The sequence below is a fragment of the Scyliorhinus torazame genome, chromosome 2 (genome assembly GCF_047496885.1).
Source record: "Scyliorhinus torazame isolate Kashiwa2021f chromosome 2, sScyTor2.1, whole genome shotgun sequence".
NCBI classification, from domain to species: Eukaryota; Metazoa; Chordata; class Chondrichthyes; order Carcharhiniformes; family Scyliorhinidae; genus Scyliorhinus; species Scyliorhinus torazame.
In genome coordinates this window covers 329558097-329575396 of record NC_092708.1, presented here as the reverse complement: position 1 = coordinate 329575396, position 17300 = coordinate 329558097, and the positions used below count along the sequence as shown (strand labels likewise).

At 46.2% G+C, this 17300-nt stretch overlaps 1 protein-coding gene across 1 annotated transcript in view; it reads right to left on the bottom strand.

The window, feature by feature from the left end:
- The window catches only part of cdkl1 (cyclin dependent kinase like 1 (CDC2 related kinase)), a 92126-nt gene that overhangs the window by 37219 nt on the left and 37607 nt on the right, over positions 1-17300 (bottom strand). The window contains exon 5 of the mRNA XM_072489789.1: positions 12277-12477. Coding sequence (XP_072345890.1) covers positions 12277-12477 — 201 coding nt within the window. The remainder of the gene's footprint in view (positions 1-12276; positions 12478-17300) is intronic.

Genomic DNA, 17300 nt, shown 5'->3' with positions numbered 1-17300 from the left:
CACCAAGAAAGGAGCGAAAGCAACAGGGTAGTTGTTATGGGGAACTTTAATTTTCCAAATATTGACTGGAAACGCTATAGTTCGAGTACTTTAGATGGGTCTGTTTTTGTCCGATGTGTGCAGGAGGGTTTCCTGTCTCCAGCATGTAGATAGGCCAACGAGAGGCGAGGCCATATTGGATTTGGTACTAGGTAATGAACCAGGACAGGTGTTAGATTTGGAGGTAGGTGAGCACTTTGGTGATAGTGACCAGAATTCGATTACGTTTACTTTAGTGATGGAAAGGGATAGGTATATACCGCAGGACAAGAGTTATATCTGGGGGAAAGGCAATTATGATGCGATGAGGCAAGACTTAGGATGCATCGGATGGAGAGGAAAACTGCAGGGGATGGGCACAACAGAAATATGGAGCTTGTTCAAGCAACAGCTACTGCGTGTCCTTGATAAGTATGTACCTGTCAGGAAGGGAGGAAGCGGTCGAGCAAGGGAACCGTGGTTTACTAAAGCAGTCGAAACACTTGTCAAGAGGAAGAAGGAGGCTTGTGTAAAGATGAGACATGAAGGTTCAGTTAGGGCGCTCGAGAGTTACAAGTTAGCTAGGAAGGACCTAAAGAGAGAGCTAAGAAGAGCCAGGAGGGGACATGAGAAGTCTTTGGCAGGTAGGATCAAGGATAACCCTAAAGCTTTCTATAGATGTGTCAGGAATAAACAAATGACTAGGGTAAGTGTAGGGCCAGTCAAGGACAGTAGTGGGAAGTTGTGCTTGGAGTCCGAGGAGATAGGAGAGGTGCTAAATGAATATTTTTCGTCAGTATTCACACAGGAAAAATACAATGTTGTCGAGGAGAATACTTTTTAAAAAATATATATATTTTATTCAAATTTTTTTGGCCAAACAAAACAATACAAAGGTTTTCCTTTTTTGACAATGAAACAGTATAAATAACAGTGGCCATTTTAACAAATAAATAAATATGTAAACTAAATGGCAACTGCCATATCAAAAATAATAACTCTCCAAAAATAAAATCGAGCAATCCAGTATACATAACCTGGTACAAATATCTATACACAAACATCCCTGAGGACCCGCCCGGGCCCTTCCCCCCCACCCCCACCCCTGGGTTGCTGCTGCTACCTTCCCATTTCCTTTATCGTTCTGCGAGGTAGTCGATGAACGGTTGCCACCGCCTGGTGAACCCTTGAGCCGAACCCCTTAGTGCAAACTTTATCCGTTCTAGTTTTATAAACCCTGCCATGTCATTTATCCAGGTCTCCACGCCTGGGGGTTTGGCTTCCTTCCACATAAGCAATATCCTTCGCCGGGCTACTAGGGTCGCAAAGGCCAAGACATCAGCCTCTTTCGCCTCCTGCACTCCCGGCTCTTCTGCAACCCCGAATATAGCCAACCCCCAGCCTGGCTCGACCCGGACCCCCACCACCTTCGAAAGCACATTCGCCATCCCCATCCAGAACCCCTGCAGTGCCGGACATGACCAAAACATATGGGTGTGGTTTTCTGGGCTTCTCGAGCATCTCCCACACCTATCTTCTACCCCGAAGAATTTACTGAGCCTTGCTCTGGTCATATGCGCCCTGTGCAAAACCTTGAATTGTATCAGGCTTAGCCTGGCGCACGAGGACGAAGAGTTTACCCTACGTAGGGCATCTGCCCACAGCCCCTCCTCAATCTCTTCCTCCAGCTCTTCTTCCCATTTCCCCTTCAGCTCATCCACCATGATCTCCCCCTCGTCCCTCATTTCCCTGTATATATCCGACACCCTACCATCCCCCACCCATGTCCCTGAGATCACTCTATCCTGAACCTCCTGCGTCGGGAGCTGCGGGAATTCCCTCACCTGTTGCCTCGCAAAAGCCCTCAGTTGCATGTACTGAAATGCATTCCCTTGGGGCAACCCATATTTTTCCGTCAGCGCTCCCAGACTCGCAAAACATCCCGTCTACGAACAGATCTCTCAGTTGCACAACCCCCGCTCTCTGCCATGCTCCAAATCCCCCATCCATTCTCCCCGGGACAAACCTATTGTTATTTCTTATCGGGGACCGCACCGAGTCCTTCCCCTATGTCATCTCCACAGTCCCCAAACTTTTAGTGTTGCCACCACCACTGGACTTGTGGTATATTTCTTCGGGGAGAACGGCAACGGTGCCGTCACCATTGCTTGCAGGCTGGTTCCCTTGCAGGACGCCGTCTCCAATCTCTTCCACGCCGCTCCCTCCCCTTCTCCCATCCACTTACACACCATTGAGATATTGGCGGCCCAGTAGTATTCACTTAGGCTCGGTAGTGCCAGCCCCCCCTATCCCTGCTACGCTGCAAGAACCCCCTCCTCACTCTCGGGGTCTTCCCGGCCCACACAAAACTCATAATACTCTTCTCAATTCTCTTGAAAAAAGCCTTCGTGACCATCACCGGAAGGCACTGAAACACAAAGAGGAATCTCGGGAGGACTACCATTTTGACCGCCTGCACCCTACCCACCTGTGACAGGGGCACCATGTCCCATCTCTTAAAATCCTCCTCCATCTGTTCCACCAATCTTGTTAAATTAAGCCGGTGTAAGGTTCCCCAACTCATGGCTATCTGAATCCCTAAGTACCTGAAATCTCTTGTTACCTTCCTCAGCGGTAAGTCATCTATTCCCCTGCTCTGCTCCCCCGGATGCACCACAAACAACTCACTCTTACCCATATTCAGTTTATACCCCGAAAATTCCCCAAACTCCGAGTGTCTGCATTATCTCAGGCATCCCCTCCACTGGGTCCGCAACATACAACAATAAATCATCTGCATACAAGGATACCCGGTGTTCTTCTCCTTCCCGGAGTACTCCCCTCCACTTCCTGGAGCCCCTCAGTGCTATGGCCAGGGGCTCAATCGCCAATGCAAACAATAACGGAGACAGGGGACACCCCTGCCTCGTCCCTCTATGAAGACGGAAGTAATCAGACCTCTGTCTGTTCGCGGCCACGCTTACCACCGGGGCCCTATACAGCAGCTGTACCCATCCAATATACCCGTCTCCAAAACCAAATCTCCTCAGCACCTCCCACAGATAATCCGACTCCACGCTGTCAAATGCTTTCTCGGCGTCCATCGCCACCACTATCTCCGCCTCCCCCTCTGGTGGGGGCATCATCATTACCCCTAGCAACCTCCGTATGTTAGTGTTCAGCCGTCTCCCCTTAACGAACCCAGTTTGATCCTCGTGGACCACCCCCGGGACAGAGTCCTCTATTCTCGTCGCCATCACCTTGGCCAGGAGCTCAGCATCTACATTTAAAAGGGAAATGGGCCTGTAGGACCCACACTGCAGCGGGTCTTTTCCCTTCTTCAAAAGGAGCGATATCGTTGCCTTCTACATAGTCGGGGGCAGCTGCCCCCTTTCCCTAGCCTCATTAAAGGTTCTCGTCAAAAGCGGGGCCAGTAAGTCCATATACTTCCTATAAAATTCCACCGGGAATCCGTCCGGTCCCGGGGCCTTCCCCGCCTGCATGCTCCCAATCCCTTTTACCACCTCCTCCATCTCAATCTGTGCTCCCAGTCCCGCCCTCTCCTGCTCCTCCACCTTGGGGAATTCCAGCTGATCCAAGAAACACATCATTCCCTCCTTCCCTTCCGGGGGCTGAGCCTTATATAACCTCTCATAAAATGCCTTGAACACCCCGTTCACTCTCTCCGCTCCCCGTTCCATCTCTCCCTCCTCATCTCTCACCCCACCTATCTCCCTCGCTGCTCCCCTCTTCCTCAATTGGTGGGCCAGTAGCTGATTCGCCTTCTCTCCATACTCATACTGTACACCCTGTGCCCTCCTCCACTGTGCCTCTGCCTTACCCGTGGTCAGCAGGTCAAATTCCACATGCAGCCTTGGTCTTTCCCTGTACAGTCCCTCCTCCGGTGCCTCCGCATATTGCCTGTCCACCCTCAAAAATTCTTTCAGCAATCGCTCCCTTTCTTTACCCTCTTGCTTCCCTTTATGTGCCCTTATGGATATCAGTTCCCCTCTAACCACCGCCTTCAACGCCTCCCAGACCACTCCCACCTGAACCTCTCCATTGTCATTAAGCTCCAAGTACCTTTCGATGCACCCCCTCGCCCTTAAACATACCCCCTCATCCGCCAATAAGCCCATATCCATTCTCCAGAGTGGGTGCTGTTCTTTTTCCTCTCCTACCTCCAGGTCTACCCAATGTGGCTCGTGGTCCGAAATAGCTATGGCCGTATATTCCGTCCCTGTCACCTTCGGAATCAGTGCCCTTCCCAAGACAAAAAAAGTCTATCCGTGAGTATACTTTGTGGACATGGGAGAAAAATGAGAACTCCTTACTCCTAGGCCTACTAAATCTCCAGGGGTCTACCCCTCCCATCTGCTCCATGAAGTCCCTTAGCAACCTGGCCGCTGCCGGCCTCCTCCCGGTCCTGGACCTCGATCGGTCCAGCCTTGGATCAAGCACCGTATTGAAGTCTCCCCCCCATTACCAACTTTCCCGCCTCCAGGTCCGGGATACGTCCCAACATACGCCTCATAAAATTTGCATCATCCCAGTTTGGGGCATATACGTTCACCAGAACCACCGCCTCCCCTTGCAATCTGCCACTCACCATCACATATCTACCCCCACTATGGTCTTTGCCTCAAACAGTACCCGTTTCCCCACTAAGATAGCCAAACCCGAATGAAACACCTGCCCCACCCATCCTTTACGTAGCCTGACCTGGTCTATCAGTTTCCGATGCGTCTCCTGCAACATAACCACATCTGCCTTTAATTTCTTTAGGTGTGCGAGTACCCGTGCCCTTTTAATCGGCCCGTTCAGCCCCCTCACGTTCCACGTGATCAGCCGGGTTGGGGGGCTCTTTACTCCCCCCCCCCCCCCCCCCTTGTCGACTAGCCATCCCCTTTTTTAACCCAGCTCCTCACCCGGTTCCCACGTACCCGTGTATCCCCCCGACGGCACCCTCCCGCCTCGACCACCCCATCACAGCTCCCCCATCTCCTTAGCAGCAGCAACCAGTTAACCCCCCCCTCTGCTAGATCCCTTTCTAGCATAGTTGCACCCCCCATGTTGCTCCCAGAGGTCAGTGAACTCTGGCTGACCTCGGCTTCCCCCCTTGTCCTCGGCCCCCACTGTGCGAGGCCCCCTCCTTCCTGCGTCCCTGTTCCCACCATAATTACCATAGCACGGGAACAAAGCCCGCGTTTGCCACTCGACCCCGCCCCGAATGGCCGGCCCCCACAGTTCCTCATACTCCCCCCCCCCCCAACATGGGGAAGAGAGAAAAGTTACAGGATCGCAAGATTAACAAATTGAAAAATCATCCCCCCCCCCTTTTCCTCGCCCCACATAATCACCCCACCACTTTGTCCCAAAAGTTCTTTCTCTCGCCAAACTATTCCAGCTTCTCGTCCACAATGAATGTCCACGCATCTTCTGCCGTCCCAAAGTAGTGGCGCTTCCCTTGGTGTGTGACCCACAGTCTCGCCGGTTGCAACATTCCAAATTTAACCTTCTTTTTGTGAAGCACCGCCTTAGCCCGATTAAAACTTGCCCTCCTTCTCGCCACCTCCGCACTCCAATCCTGGTATACGCGGATCACCGCGTTCTCCCACCTACAGCTCCGAGTTTTCTTCGCCCATCTGAGGACCGTCTCTCTGTCATTATAGCGGAGAAACCTCACCACTATAGCTTGAGGTATTTCTCCAGCCCTCGGTCTTCGCGCCAAAACTCGATAAGCTCCCTCCACCTCCAAAGGGCCCATCGGGGCCTCCGATCCCATTAACGAGTGAAGCATCGTGCTCACATATGTCCCGACGTCCGCCCCTTCTGCGCCTTCGGGAAGACCCAGAACCCTTAAATTCTTCCTCCTCGAATTATTCTCCAGTACTTCCAGCCTTTCCACACACCTTTTATGCTGTGCCTCGTGCGTCTGTCTTCACCACCAGGCCCTGTATTTCGTCTTCATTTTCAGCAGCCTTTGCCTTCACGACCCGAAGCTCCTGCTCTTGGGTCTTCTGCTCCTCCTTTAGCCCTTCAATCGCCTGTAATATCGGGGCCAACAGCTCCTTCTTCAACTCCTTTTTCAGCTCTTCCACACAGCGCCGCAGGAACTCTTGCTGGTCCAGGCCCCATAACAAACGGCCACCTTCCAACGCCATCTTGCTTTGAGCTTGCCTTCCTTGCCACTGCTCCAGAGGATCCTCCGCAATCCGGCCGCTATCCTCTCCCTTTTCCATGCGTGCCCGGGGGGATTCCCTTCTGGTTTACCGCACAGTGTTTTTGGCCGTTTAAATTGCCGTTGGGGCTCCTATTAAGAGCCCAAAAGTCCGTTCCACCGGGAGCTGCCGAAACGTGCGACTTAGCTGGTCATCGCCGCACCCGGAAGTCTCGAGGAGAATACTGAGATTCAGGCTACTAGACTAGAAGGGCTTGAGATTCATAAGGAGGAGGCGTTAGCAATTCTGGAAAGTGTGAAAATAGGTAAGTCCCCTGGGCCGGATGGGATTTATCCTAGGATTCTCTGGGAAGCTAAGGAGGAGATTGCTGAGCCTTTGGCTTTGATCTTTAAGTCATCTTTGTCTACAGGAATAGTGCCAGAAGACTGGAGGATAGCAAATGTTGTCCCCTTGTTCAAGAAGGGGAGTAGAGACAACCCAGGTAACTATAGACCAGTGTAGCCTTACTTCTGTTGCGGGCAAAATCTTGGAAAAGTTTATAAGAGATAGGATGTATAATCATCTGGAAAGGAATAATTTGATTAGAGATAGTCAACACGGTTTTGTGAAGGGTAGGTCGTGCCTCATAAACCTTATTGAGTTCTTTGAGAAGGTGACCAAACAGGTGGATGAGGGTAAAGCAGTTGATCTGGTGTATATGGATTTCAGTAAAGCGTTTGATAAGGTTCCCCATGGTAGGCTACTACAGAAAACACGGAGGCATGGGATTCAGGGCGATTTAGCAGTTTGGATCAGAAATTGGCTAGCTGGAAGACTACAAAGGGTGATGGTTGATGGGAAATGTTCAGACTGGAGTCCAGTTACTAGTGGTGTACCACAAGGATCTGTTTTGGGGTCACTGCTGTTTGTCATTTTTATAAATGACCTGGAGGAGGGCATCGAAGGATGGGTGAGTAAATTTGCAGATGACACTAAAGTCGGTGGAGTGTGGACAGTACGGAAGGATGTTACAAGTTACAGAGGGACATAGATAAGCTGCAGCGCTGGGCTGAGAGGTGGCAAATGGAGTTTAAATGCAGAAAAGTATGAGGTGACTCATTTTGGAAGGAATACCAGGAAGACAGAGTACTGGGCTAATGGCAAGATTCTTGGCAGTGTGGATGAGCAGAGAGATCTTGGTGTCCATGTACATAGATCCCTGAAAGTTGCCACCCAGGTTGAGAGGGTTGTTAAGAAGGCGTACGGTGTGTTAGCTTTTATTGGTAGAGGGATTGAGTTTCGGAGCCATGAGGTCACGTTGCAGCTGTACAAAACTCTGGTGCGGCCGAATTTGGAGTATTGTGTGCAATTCTGGTCGCCGCATTATAGGAAGGATGTGGGAGCATTGGAAAGGGTGCAGAGGAGATTTACCAGAATGTTGCCTGGTATGGAGGGAAGATCTTATGAGGAAAGGCTGAGGGACTTGAGGCTGTTTTCATTAGAGAGAAGGAGGTTAAGAAGTGACTTAATTGAGGCATACAAGATGATCAGAGGATTGGATAGGGTGGACAGTGAGAGCCTTTTTCCTCGGATGGTGATGTATAGCACGAGGGGACATAGCTTTAAATTGAGGGGAGATAGATATAAGACAGATGTCAGAGGTAGGTTCTTTACTAAGAGAGTAGTAAGGGCGTGGAATGCCCTGCCTGCAACAGTAGTGGACTCGCCAACACTAAGGGCATTCAAATGGTCATTGGATAGACATATGGATGATAAGGGAATAGCGTAGATGGGCTTTAGAGTGGTTTCATAGGTCGGCGCAACATCGAGGGCCGAAGGGCCTGTACTGCGCTGTAATGTTCCATGTTCTAAGATCACCAGCCTCCAAGTCCTACTATCAAATCCTGAACGCAAAAACCTGACTCACCCACCCCGTCCCAAGCCTCATCTGGTCCCTTTAGCCTCAGATGGGTCTCCTGCAGCATCACCACATCGGCTTTTAAACTCTTCAAATGTGCTAAAACTGTTGCTCTCTTCACCGGTCCCTCAGGATCCACGTCAAAGTTCTGACTGGGGTTGTCTCCATCCCACTCCCGGCTATCCGCAATCACCATTACCCCCAAGCCCATCCAGCCAGACCCGCCCCATCCTTCAGTTATCATCGAACCCCCACCCCTCTCCCAGAATCCCCCATCCACTTCCTCTTGCAAACACCTCAGCCAGTATTGACCCATTCCCACCACCATTCACACCTCCCAGGCTCCAATCACCGCACCCCTGTTCACTGCCAACCTTTGTTGGCTAGTACGGTGACCCCTGCCAGAGCTTCCCCCTCCTCAGTAATCCAGCTCCACATGCCCAACACCCACCTCACTCTAACCAAGAAACCCATAAGGAAAAAACAGAACACATGTAAATAACCCCCTCTATTTAAGAGAGAGAAACAAAACTTCAATCCAAATAGAAGATCCTCAATAAAGGAAAACAATCTCCATCCCCACCAGCCAAATCCCAACTCTCATCTATCCCACTCCTTCAGCCTTAAAAAACGTCTCTGCTGCCTCCACCGTCTCAAAGCAAAAGTCCTTTGAATTGTGAGTCACTCTCAGCTTCGTAGGGTAGACCACTCTGAACCTCACACCGCTGCCATACAATGCTGGCTTCACCTGTCCAGAGGCCGCCCGCCTTCTCACCAACTCTGCCGTGAGATCTTGGTATATGCGTATTCCAACGCCCTCCCACTTCACATCCCGTCTCTGCTTCGCCCAGCTCAAAATCTTCTCCTTCAAGGTGATAGCTGTGGAAGCAGAGCATGACCCCCCTTTGATGGCTCATTCGGCCCGAGCGACTGATGCGTCCTGTACAACCCGCAGCGCGAGGGTTCTTCCCCCTCCTCCATCAACTTAACAAACATCTTTGTCTCGAGCCCTCCACCCCCACGGGCAGACCCATGATTCTCAAATTTTGCCTCCTCGATCAGTTCTCCAGGTCCTCCACCTTGGCTCTGAGCCCTTTGTTGGCCTCCGCAGCGCCTCAGACATCAAGGTGAGCTGGTCGCGGTGTTGCCACAGTATCTCCTCCGTCCTCTTCAACTTCTCTCCTTGCTCCTGCACCTCGACCGACATCTTCTCGATCGAGGTCTTCATCGCTGCTGCCTTTACCGGGCCAATCGCCTCCTCCACCCGCTCTTAAGCAAGGCCGTCATCTCCCTCCGAAACACGTCCAAATGCTTGGCAAACACCTTCCCAAACTCCACCGACATCACTTCAGTCAGAGTTTCCACCGTGAGGGGAACAGCCCCACCCGATGACCCAGCCCCCGCCATCTTTCTTCCTGCGGGACTCACAGCAACACTCGTCAGCAGACTTTCTTCTGTGACTTCGACATTCCCCAACCGTCTTAATGACTTCCTACACCAAAAACTACCCCTGCGATCAGGCATCAAAGTCGAAAAACCAGAGACTCTAGCAGAAGCCACCTAACATGCGATCTCTACCTACATGCCACCACCAGATGTCCAGTCATGCCAATCTAACTGCCTGTAGTGATGGGGCACGAGATATCTTTGATGTTAATAGCCCATCTTGGAGGTTAGTGCCAAAGAGGGGATTGCTGTGGCATATCACGATACATTATCTGATCACCCAGGCGAGGCCAATTTGTGGATATAAGTGTTTGTGGTAAATAAAAAAAGTAGAATGGATATAGGAGGGAGTAGGAATCAACCAGGAAGTGGATGCCTAGCCTATTGGTCAGTCCATGATAAATTAAAGGAATGTGACCTTTGGGTCAGGATAAAATAAGTTGATGACCTATGAGTTACACCGTAATAAACGGATAGCTTGACCCCCGAGGTCAAGTTAAGCTATCCAGATGTCTAGGCACTGCAGTAAAATGTCAGGATAGACAAAGTTCATGTTTTGCAATAAATCATTGACATAATTTGTGCTAAAGGTCAGGTTTTACAAACTCCTCTCACTACAGGTGTAACAAATGAGTCATTTTGTGTTTATGTTGTAAATGTATTTGGAATTACAGATATAATAAACTAGACGTACAAGATAAGAACATTGAGAGTTAATGATGAGGTATCCCAAAGATGGCATAAGCAAACAATAGAAACTGTGCAACTCAGAATTGCCTTTTCAGAGAAATATGAAAGGAGCATTTCCCCTGTGTGCATGTTTTGCTGAATAAAATTGCTGCTGGTCATTACTTACAGCTGACATTCCACATCAAAATCTTCTCTCTTGTACATAGTTAATTATACAATAAATAGTTACTGTTCAGACTCTGAACCTCTTCCTACAACATCCACATACAACAGGTGGTAGAGGTCAATGGTTTGTAAGGTGCTGGGGAAGCACAAGATACTGATAGGGGAAAAAGCTTACACCAGAAGACCATTTTCAAAGAAATTACCATTATGAATACAGGATTGATTTTCTATAACATTGAGGTGTCACAAAGATATTTGTAACTCTAAACTTAAACTTACTTTGGCCTAGTGATATTTAATTCTGATATATTTTCAACCCAGAATATGTATGATCACAAGCACACAGTATTGTAATATTTGAGATTACGATTATGTATACCAATTTCTAACCCCATTTTAAAATCCCACGTTGCTTTGTTGCACTTAATTTTGATCATGAACTTGTAAAGGACTGACTGAAAAGTAAAATAATTGGGGAAACCAAAGCCAGTGCCTTCTGCCATGATACAAACCTTATTCACTTACCACCAATTCCATGTCACTTCTTGGCTACTGTCAGACTGAATCAAACAACCTTACACTCGATTTGGCCCTAAGTTTAGTTTCTAAGACAGCTTGGTACCATTTTTATAGTATCATCCAACTCTTCTCCAAGCCATATGCTACTAAGGTCTTCATTCATACTTGTATTTTCTCTAGACTTAAAGACCCACTTCCAGTCTATCACACTCCATTAACTTGATCTCTTTAATCCTCCTGCTGTCTGCATCTGAACTTGCGCTAGATTATGCTCTCCTCCCCGCCCCCCCATCACCCCTGTGTTTACTGATCCTCCTTAGCTCCTGATCCACCAATACCTTCCATTTTAACATTCTCACCACGGTGTTCAGCTTCCTTTCCCCTCCCCATAGCTTCACTCTTCACCATCTCTGTAACCTCCTCCAGCTCTACAATGCTCAAATAACTCGTGTTTCTCCAGTTCTGGTCTTAATGCAAATGCAGCTCTGTTTCAACATGGGAGTCCATGCCTTCCGTCACCTATGCCCCACACCAGAATTCACTCCTTACACCTCTCAAATCTCTAGTCATTTAAAACTCTCCTTAAAAAATGACTTAGTGTTTAGGTGTCCCTCCTTACACTCAGCGTCAATTTTCATCCTCTGATGCTGTCATGAAGTGGATCTGTTTGAGAATGAAATGGTGCTGTATAAATGTAAACTGTTTAGGTAAATTCAAATAAGTTTGTAGATCATTGTTAAAAAGCCATTTAAAACTACATGGAATTATTCAATTATAAACTTTGCATTTATATAGCACATTTCATGTCCTCCGGATGTCCCAAAGTACTTGACAGCAAATGAAGTACTCTTGGAAGTGTGGTCACTGTTGCAACGCAGGGAACGTGGCACCCAATTTGTCCACAGCAAGCTCCCACAAACAAAAATATGCTAATAGCTGGATGACCTATTTTTCAGTAACACTGATCGATATAGAAATATTGGCCAGGTTCATAATGGAGAACTCCCTGATTCTTCTTCAAGTTGGTGTCGTGGGATTCTTTACGTCCCCCTGAAAGGGCAGACTCGGTTTTATCGGAAAGAAAGCACCTCCAACAGTGTGGCACACCCTCTATGAAGTGTCAGGTTTTGATTTTTGTGCTCAAGTCCCTGGGTTAGGAATTGCACCCACAACTTTCTGACACTGGTGAGACTGCTGCCAACTGAGCCACAACTGATGCCTAAACATATCGAAGAAACCGGTGTTCTTAAGATGTACGAGATGAGCTTTTTGAAAATTTTACTCACAATAACTTGGAACCACAACTTTGACTGAAGCAAAATGGGTGTAATTTTCCAATATTTTGAATACTGTACTCACCGAGTGTTTTTCTGATTAGAAAGAGCTGATCAACGTCTGATTTTCCAGGCCACAAGGGGGCCCCGAATAACAATTCTGCAAAAAGGCAGCCTATTGCCCAAACGTCCACTGGAGGGCCATACTGTGTGTCTCCAACCAACAGCTCTGGAGCACGATACCACCGGGTTGCTACATAGTCTGTATAGTAATCTCCTGGACCAGCTACAAAATAAAAGGCTAATTGTAAAAGACCCTAATAGCATGAAATTAGAAAATGCTGAATTGCCATAGACAAATATGGCTTTAACAAAACCAATCTGTTGCCTTATCACTGCTCAGCACTTACCAAAATGCATCAGTACAATGTATAGTTATTTTTACTTCAGTGACGTTAAGTGTACACAGCAGCTAGGTTTTGAACAGTACAGTTGCACAAAAAGCATTGAATGGCCTGTTAAACTGGTTGGATGATGTTGAATGAGGAAAGCATATTAACCCAAGACATTGAAAACACTGCACTTTTCGGCCTGATTGTAAACCATTCAAAGCCCATCCACTTGAATAGGGTTAAATTGGTCCCTTTACATCCATCCACTTAACAGTCAGAAGTGACTCAATTTAGTGTTCACTTTAAAAAATAGTAGCTCTATAGGTACAACTTGGAATTGCACTGAAATGTCAACCTGCATTGTGTGCTCAATTTATGGACTGGGCTTTAACCTCACAATCTTCTCACCTAGAGACAAAAATTGCTATAGATTAATCAAAATATTTTCCCACGATATAATTCCCCCCCAATTAGTCCATTCCTCTTCCATATTTGATTTCTATTTATATAAATTCATCATAGAACATACAGTGCAGAAGGAGGCCATTTGGTCCATCGAATCTGCACCGACCCACTTAAGCCCTCACTTCCACCCTATCCCTGTAACCCAAAAACCCATCCTAACCTTTTTGGTCACTAAGGGCAATTTATCATGGCCAATCCACCTAACCTGCACGTCTTTGGACCGTGGGAGGAAACCGGAGCACCCGGAGGAAACCCACGCAGACACGGGGAGAACGTGCAGACTCCGCTCAGACAGTGACCCAGCGGGAAATCGAACCAGGGACCCTGGCGCTGTGAAGCCACTGTGCTAATCACTTGTGCTATCGAAAGGGTCACTTTCCCTAAAGAAATGCTATACTGCACGGTGAAGACAATATATATTCAATGTTTGAAATTGGCTGAAGACCTTAGAATTACTTAAAACCACCACTGTGTCCATATCAAGACATTTTTAAAAATCTAAACCAAAAATGAGCAGTGCTTAAAATATTGCATTACTTCCCAATTGTTAATTCCTTTTTGAAAATAAAGTTTGACGCAACTATATTGCTTTAACATAATTATAAAGCCCTTTAAGCAGTGAATTTGATATGTTACATAGACTAGGTTTGCTGGGCTGCACCTGACTCCTAATCAAATCGTCTTGTTAAAATAAAAAATACACAAATTTAGCATTCTCACCAAAGTGGTTATGATAATTAAAATAATTTTCATCAGTGCTAACAAATAGTCAAATATCAGAGCTTAGAATTAAAACACATTGTGCAAACAGGACAGAGAATTTTTTGATTGGTTCTAACTATAGTTGACATGGGATTATGCAATTCGAAAAACAATTAATTCAGATATATAAAATTACAAGGATGCCCTATTTCTTTAGGAATTAAATTATAGGACGGACCTATTTCCTTAGCAAGTAACAAGCAGGAATAGTGTCATGTGGGAGTACCTTTAAGAAATGGGTGTTTAAGAAATGTATCTTTAAGAAATGGGTGTTTATCAGTGATGTCAGAGTGTGGGTGGAGCTGGACTGTGTCAGCTTTTTTACTTTCATTTTAGGCTGTTTGCTGCAGGGTGTGTTTTAGTTTCGTTTTCAGTGTTGGAGCTGAAGCCAGAACAAACAGGTGTACTGCTGTTCTCTCTGCCATCAAAAGACTATCTCTTGATCATTTGGTGAATTCAGAATTCTAAATGTTCTCAGTAGTGAATGGAAACCTAATGTGTTTCTGTTAAAAGGTGTTTCTTTTGTCTTCTGGATGTTGTTTGGGAAGTTATTAAGCATTACTTAGTGTTGTATTCTTTGGGGGTTTTATTTGAATTAATGGTAGCTAAGGTGTTCACTGTATATTTTAAAAAGGTTAACTGGAGTTCATAGAATAAACACTGATTTGCTTTAAAAAATACTTTTCCATTTCTGCTGTACCACACCTGTAGAGTGGGTCGTGTGCTCCCCATACCAAAATCCATTAAAAGTTGTAGGTCAGGTGAATTCCATGATACACTTTGGGGTTCTCTAAACCCTGGCCCGTAACAAATTGGGGGCTCGAGGGGGATAAAAGTCGATCTATTGGATTGGCTTTGTGAACTTAAAGACGGTGAGGTGTGAGCATATTGTGGTTGCTTATCAGGTGCGGTATTCTAGTTTAAGTGTGGAGATTGTTGTGGACAATGGCTCTTTCAGAGGCTCTGAAGTTTTTGGGGGTGGAGACATTCACACGCAGTACCTTACGGACAGAGGCTAAAAGCAGACTGTTAAGATTTGGCAAAAACATTGCAGTTCACATTACCTGACAAAATGCGAAAAGACGAGGTAATTATGGCGGTGGCTAAGCATTTAAAGTTGCCCGAGTATCATGTGAGAGTACCTTTAAGAAATGGGTGTTTACTACTGCAGTGATGTCAGAGAGTGGGTGGAGTTGGGCTGTCGGTCAGCTTTTTATTTTTGTTTTAGGCTGTTTGCTGCAGGGTGTGTTTTAGTTTCGTTTTCAGTGTTGGAGCTGAAGCCAGACAGAGCAGGTGTACTGTTGATCTCTCTGCCATGAAAAGACTATCTCCTTGATCATTTGGTGAATTCAGAATTATAAATGTTCTCAGTAGTGAATGTAAACCTAATGTGCTTCTGATAAAAGGTGTTTTAAGTCTTATAGATGTTAAAAGGAAAGCTTAATGTTGTATTCTTTGGGGGTTGTATCCAAATTAATGGTTGCCAAGCTGTTCACTGTTTGTTTTAAAAAGGTTAACTTGAATTCATAGAATAAACATTGTTTTGCTTTAAAAAATACTTTTTCATTTCTGCTGTACCACACCTGTAGAGTGGGCCGTGTGCTCCCCATACCACAATCTATTAAAAGTTGTGGGTCAGGTGAACTCCAGGATACACTTTGGGGTTCTCTAAACCCTGGCTCAAAACACAGATACAGTTTGATTCATTGGAAATGGCAAAAATTCAATTACAACTTAAACAAATGGAACATGAGAAACAATTAAAGCAGCTTGAATATGAAAGACAGGAAAAAGAAAGAGAGAGAGGAAAAAGAAAAGGCGAGAGAAGAAAGGAGAAAAGAAAGAAGAGGCCCATCAGAACAAAAAGAAAGAGAAAGGGAGATACAGATCATGGAAAAAGATAGAGAGAGTGTGAACTTCAAAAAATGGCCATGAAACATGACAGTCAGTTAAAATTGGCAGACGTAAAGGGAAACGTAGTTGGATGATAGTGATGGGGATAGTGAGAAAGAGCATCAAAGTCGAAGGCTTGGTGGGGATCTATTTAAATATGTCCAAGCATTGCCAAGGTTTGCCGAGAAGGAGATAGAAGCCCTTTTCATTTCATTTGAGAAGGTAGCTAAACAATTGAAATGGCCACAGGACATGTAGGTATTACTGATTCAAACAAAGCTGGTAGGTAGGGCTACAAGTGTTTGCATCACTACCGGAGGTATCTGGGACGTATGAGGTGGTGAAAAATCCATCTTAGGTGCATATGAACTAGTGCCTGAAGCTTACAGACAAAGGTTTAGAAATTTAAGGAAAGAATTTGGTCAAACATACATGGGGTTTGAAAGGCTCAAACAGAGTAGTTTTGATAGGTGGATAAGGGCTTTGAAAATAGACCAAATCTATGAAGCTCTCAGACAAATTATACTTTTGGAGGAGTTTAAAAATTCAATTCCTGATGTAGGGTGAACTCATGTGGAAGAGCAGAGGGTTACAACTGCGAGATTAGCAGCAGAAATGGCAGATCATTATGAATTAGTTCATAAATCAAAGCTTGGTTTCCGACATCAGTTTCAGCCTGTGAGGGATAGAAACTGGGGACATAAGAAGTACTCAAGTGGTAAAGGTAAAGGTAATCTGATGGGAGATAATAAGGAGAGTGTACCTCAGATTTTTAAAAAATCCAGGAGGGTGGAAAAGAAATGAAAAGTTACAAATGGGGGCTGTTTAGCACAGGGCTAAATCGCTGGCTTTGAAAGCAGACCAAGGCAGGCCAGCAGCACGGTTCAATTCCCGTAACAGCCTCCCCGAACAGGCGGCGGAAATGTGGTGACTAGGGGCTTTTCACAGTAACTTCATTTGAAGCCTACTTGTGACAATAAGCGATTTTCATTTCATTTCATTTTCACTGTAATAAACTAGGCCATGTAAAGTCACAATGTTGGTGGTTGAAGAAAAGCATTGGGAAGGCTGATGTGGTAAAACAGGATAAGACAGTGGAGTTTGTTAAAGTGGTAAAGGAAAGCCCAAGTGAAGCGAAGGAGGTGCAAAAGATTGGACAGCCTGATCAAGAGGTGATTGATAAGAAGGTGCCAGATCTCTTTAAATAATTTACTTGTGTGGGTTTACTCATGTGTACCAGGAGGAGCAGGTAAAGAAGTCACAATTTAAGTGATATGGGAGCTAGTCAATCTTTAAATGGTAAGAGATGAGGAGTTATGTAGTTTGGGAAGAATGTTGCCAGAAAAGGTGGTAATATGTGGAATTCAGGGTGAGAGGAGTAGTGTTCCATTATATAAGGTAAGGTTGGAAAGTCCAGTGAAGAGTGGTGAAGTGGTAGTAGGAGTAACAGAGAAACTATCTTGTCCAGGAATACAGTTTATCTTGGGTAATGATATAGCTGGATTGCAGGTGGGAGTGATGCCTATGGTGGTTGATAAGCCAGTGGAAAATTAGACAACTGAAGTGTTGAAGGACGAATATCCTGGGATTTTTCCGG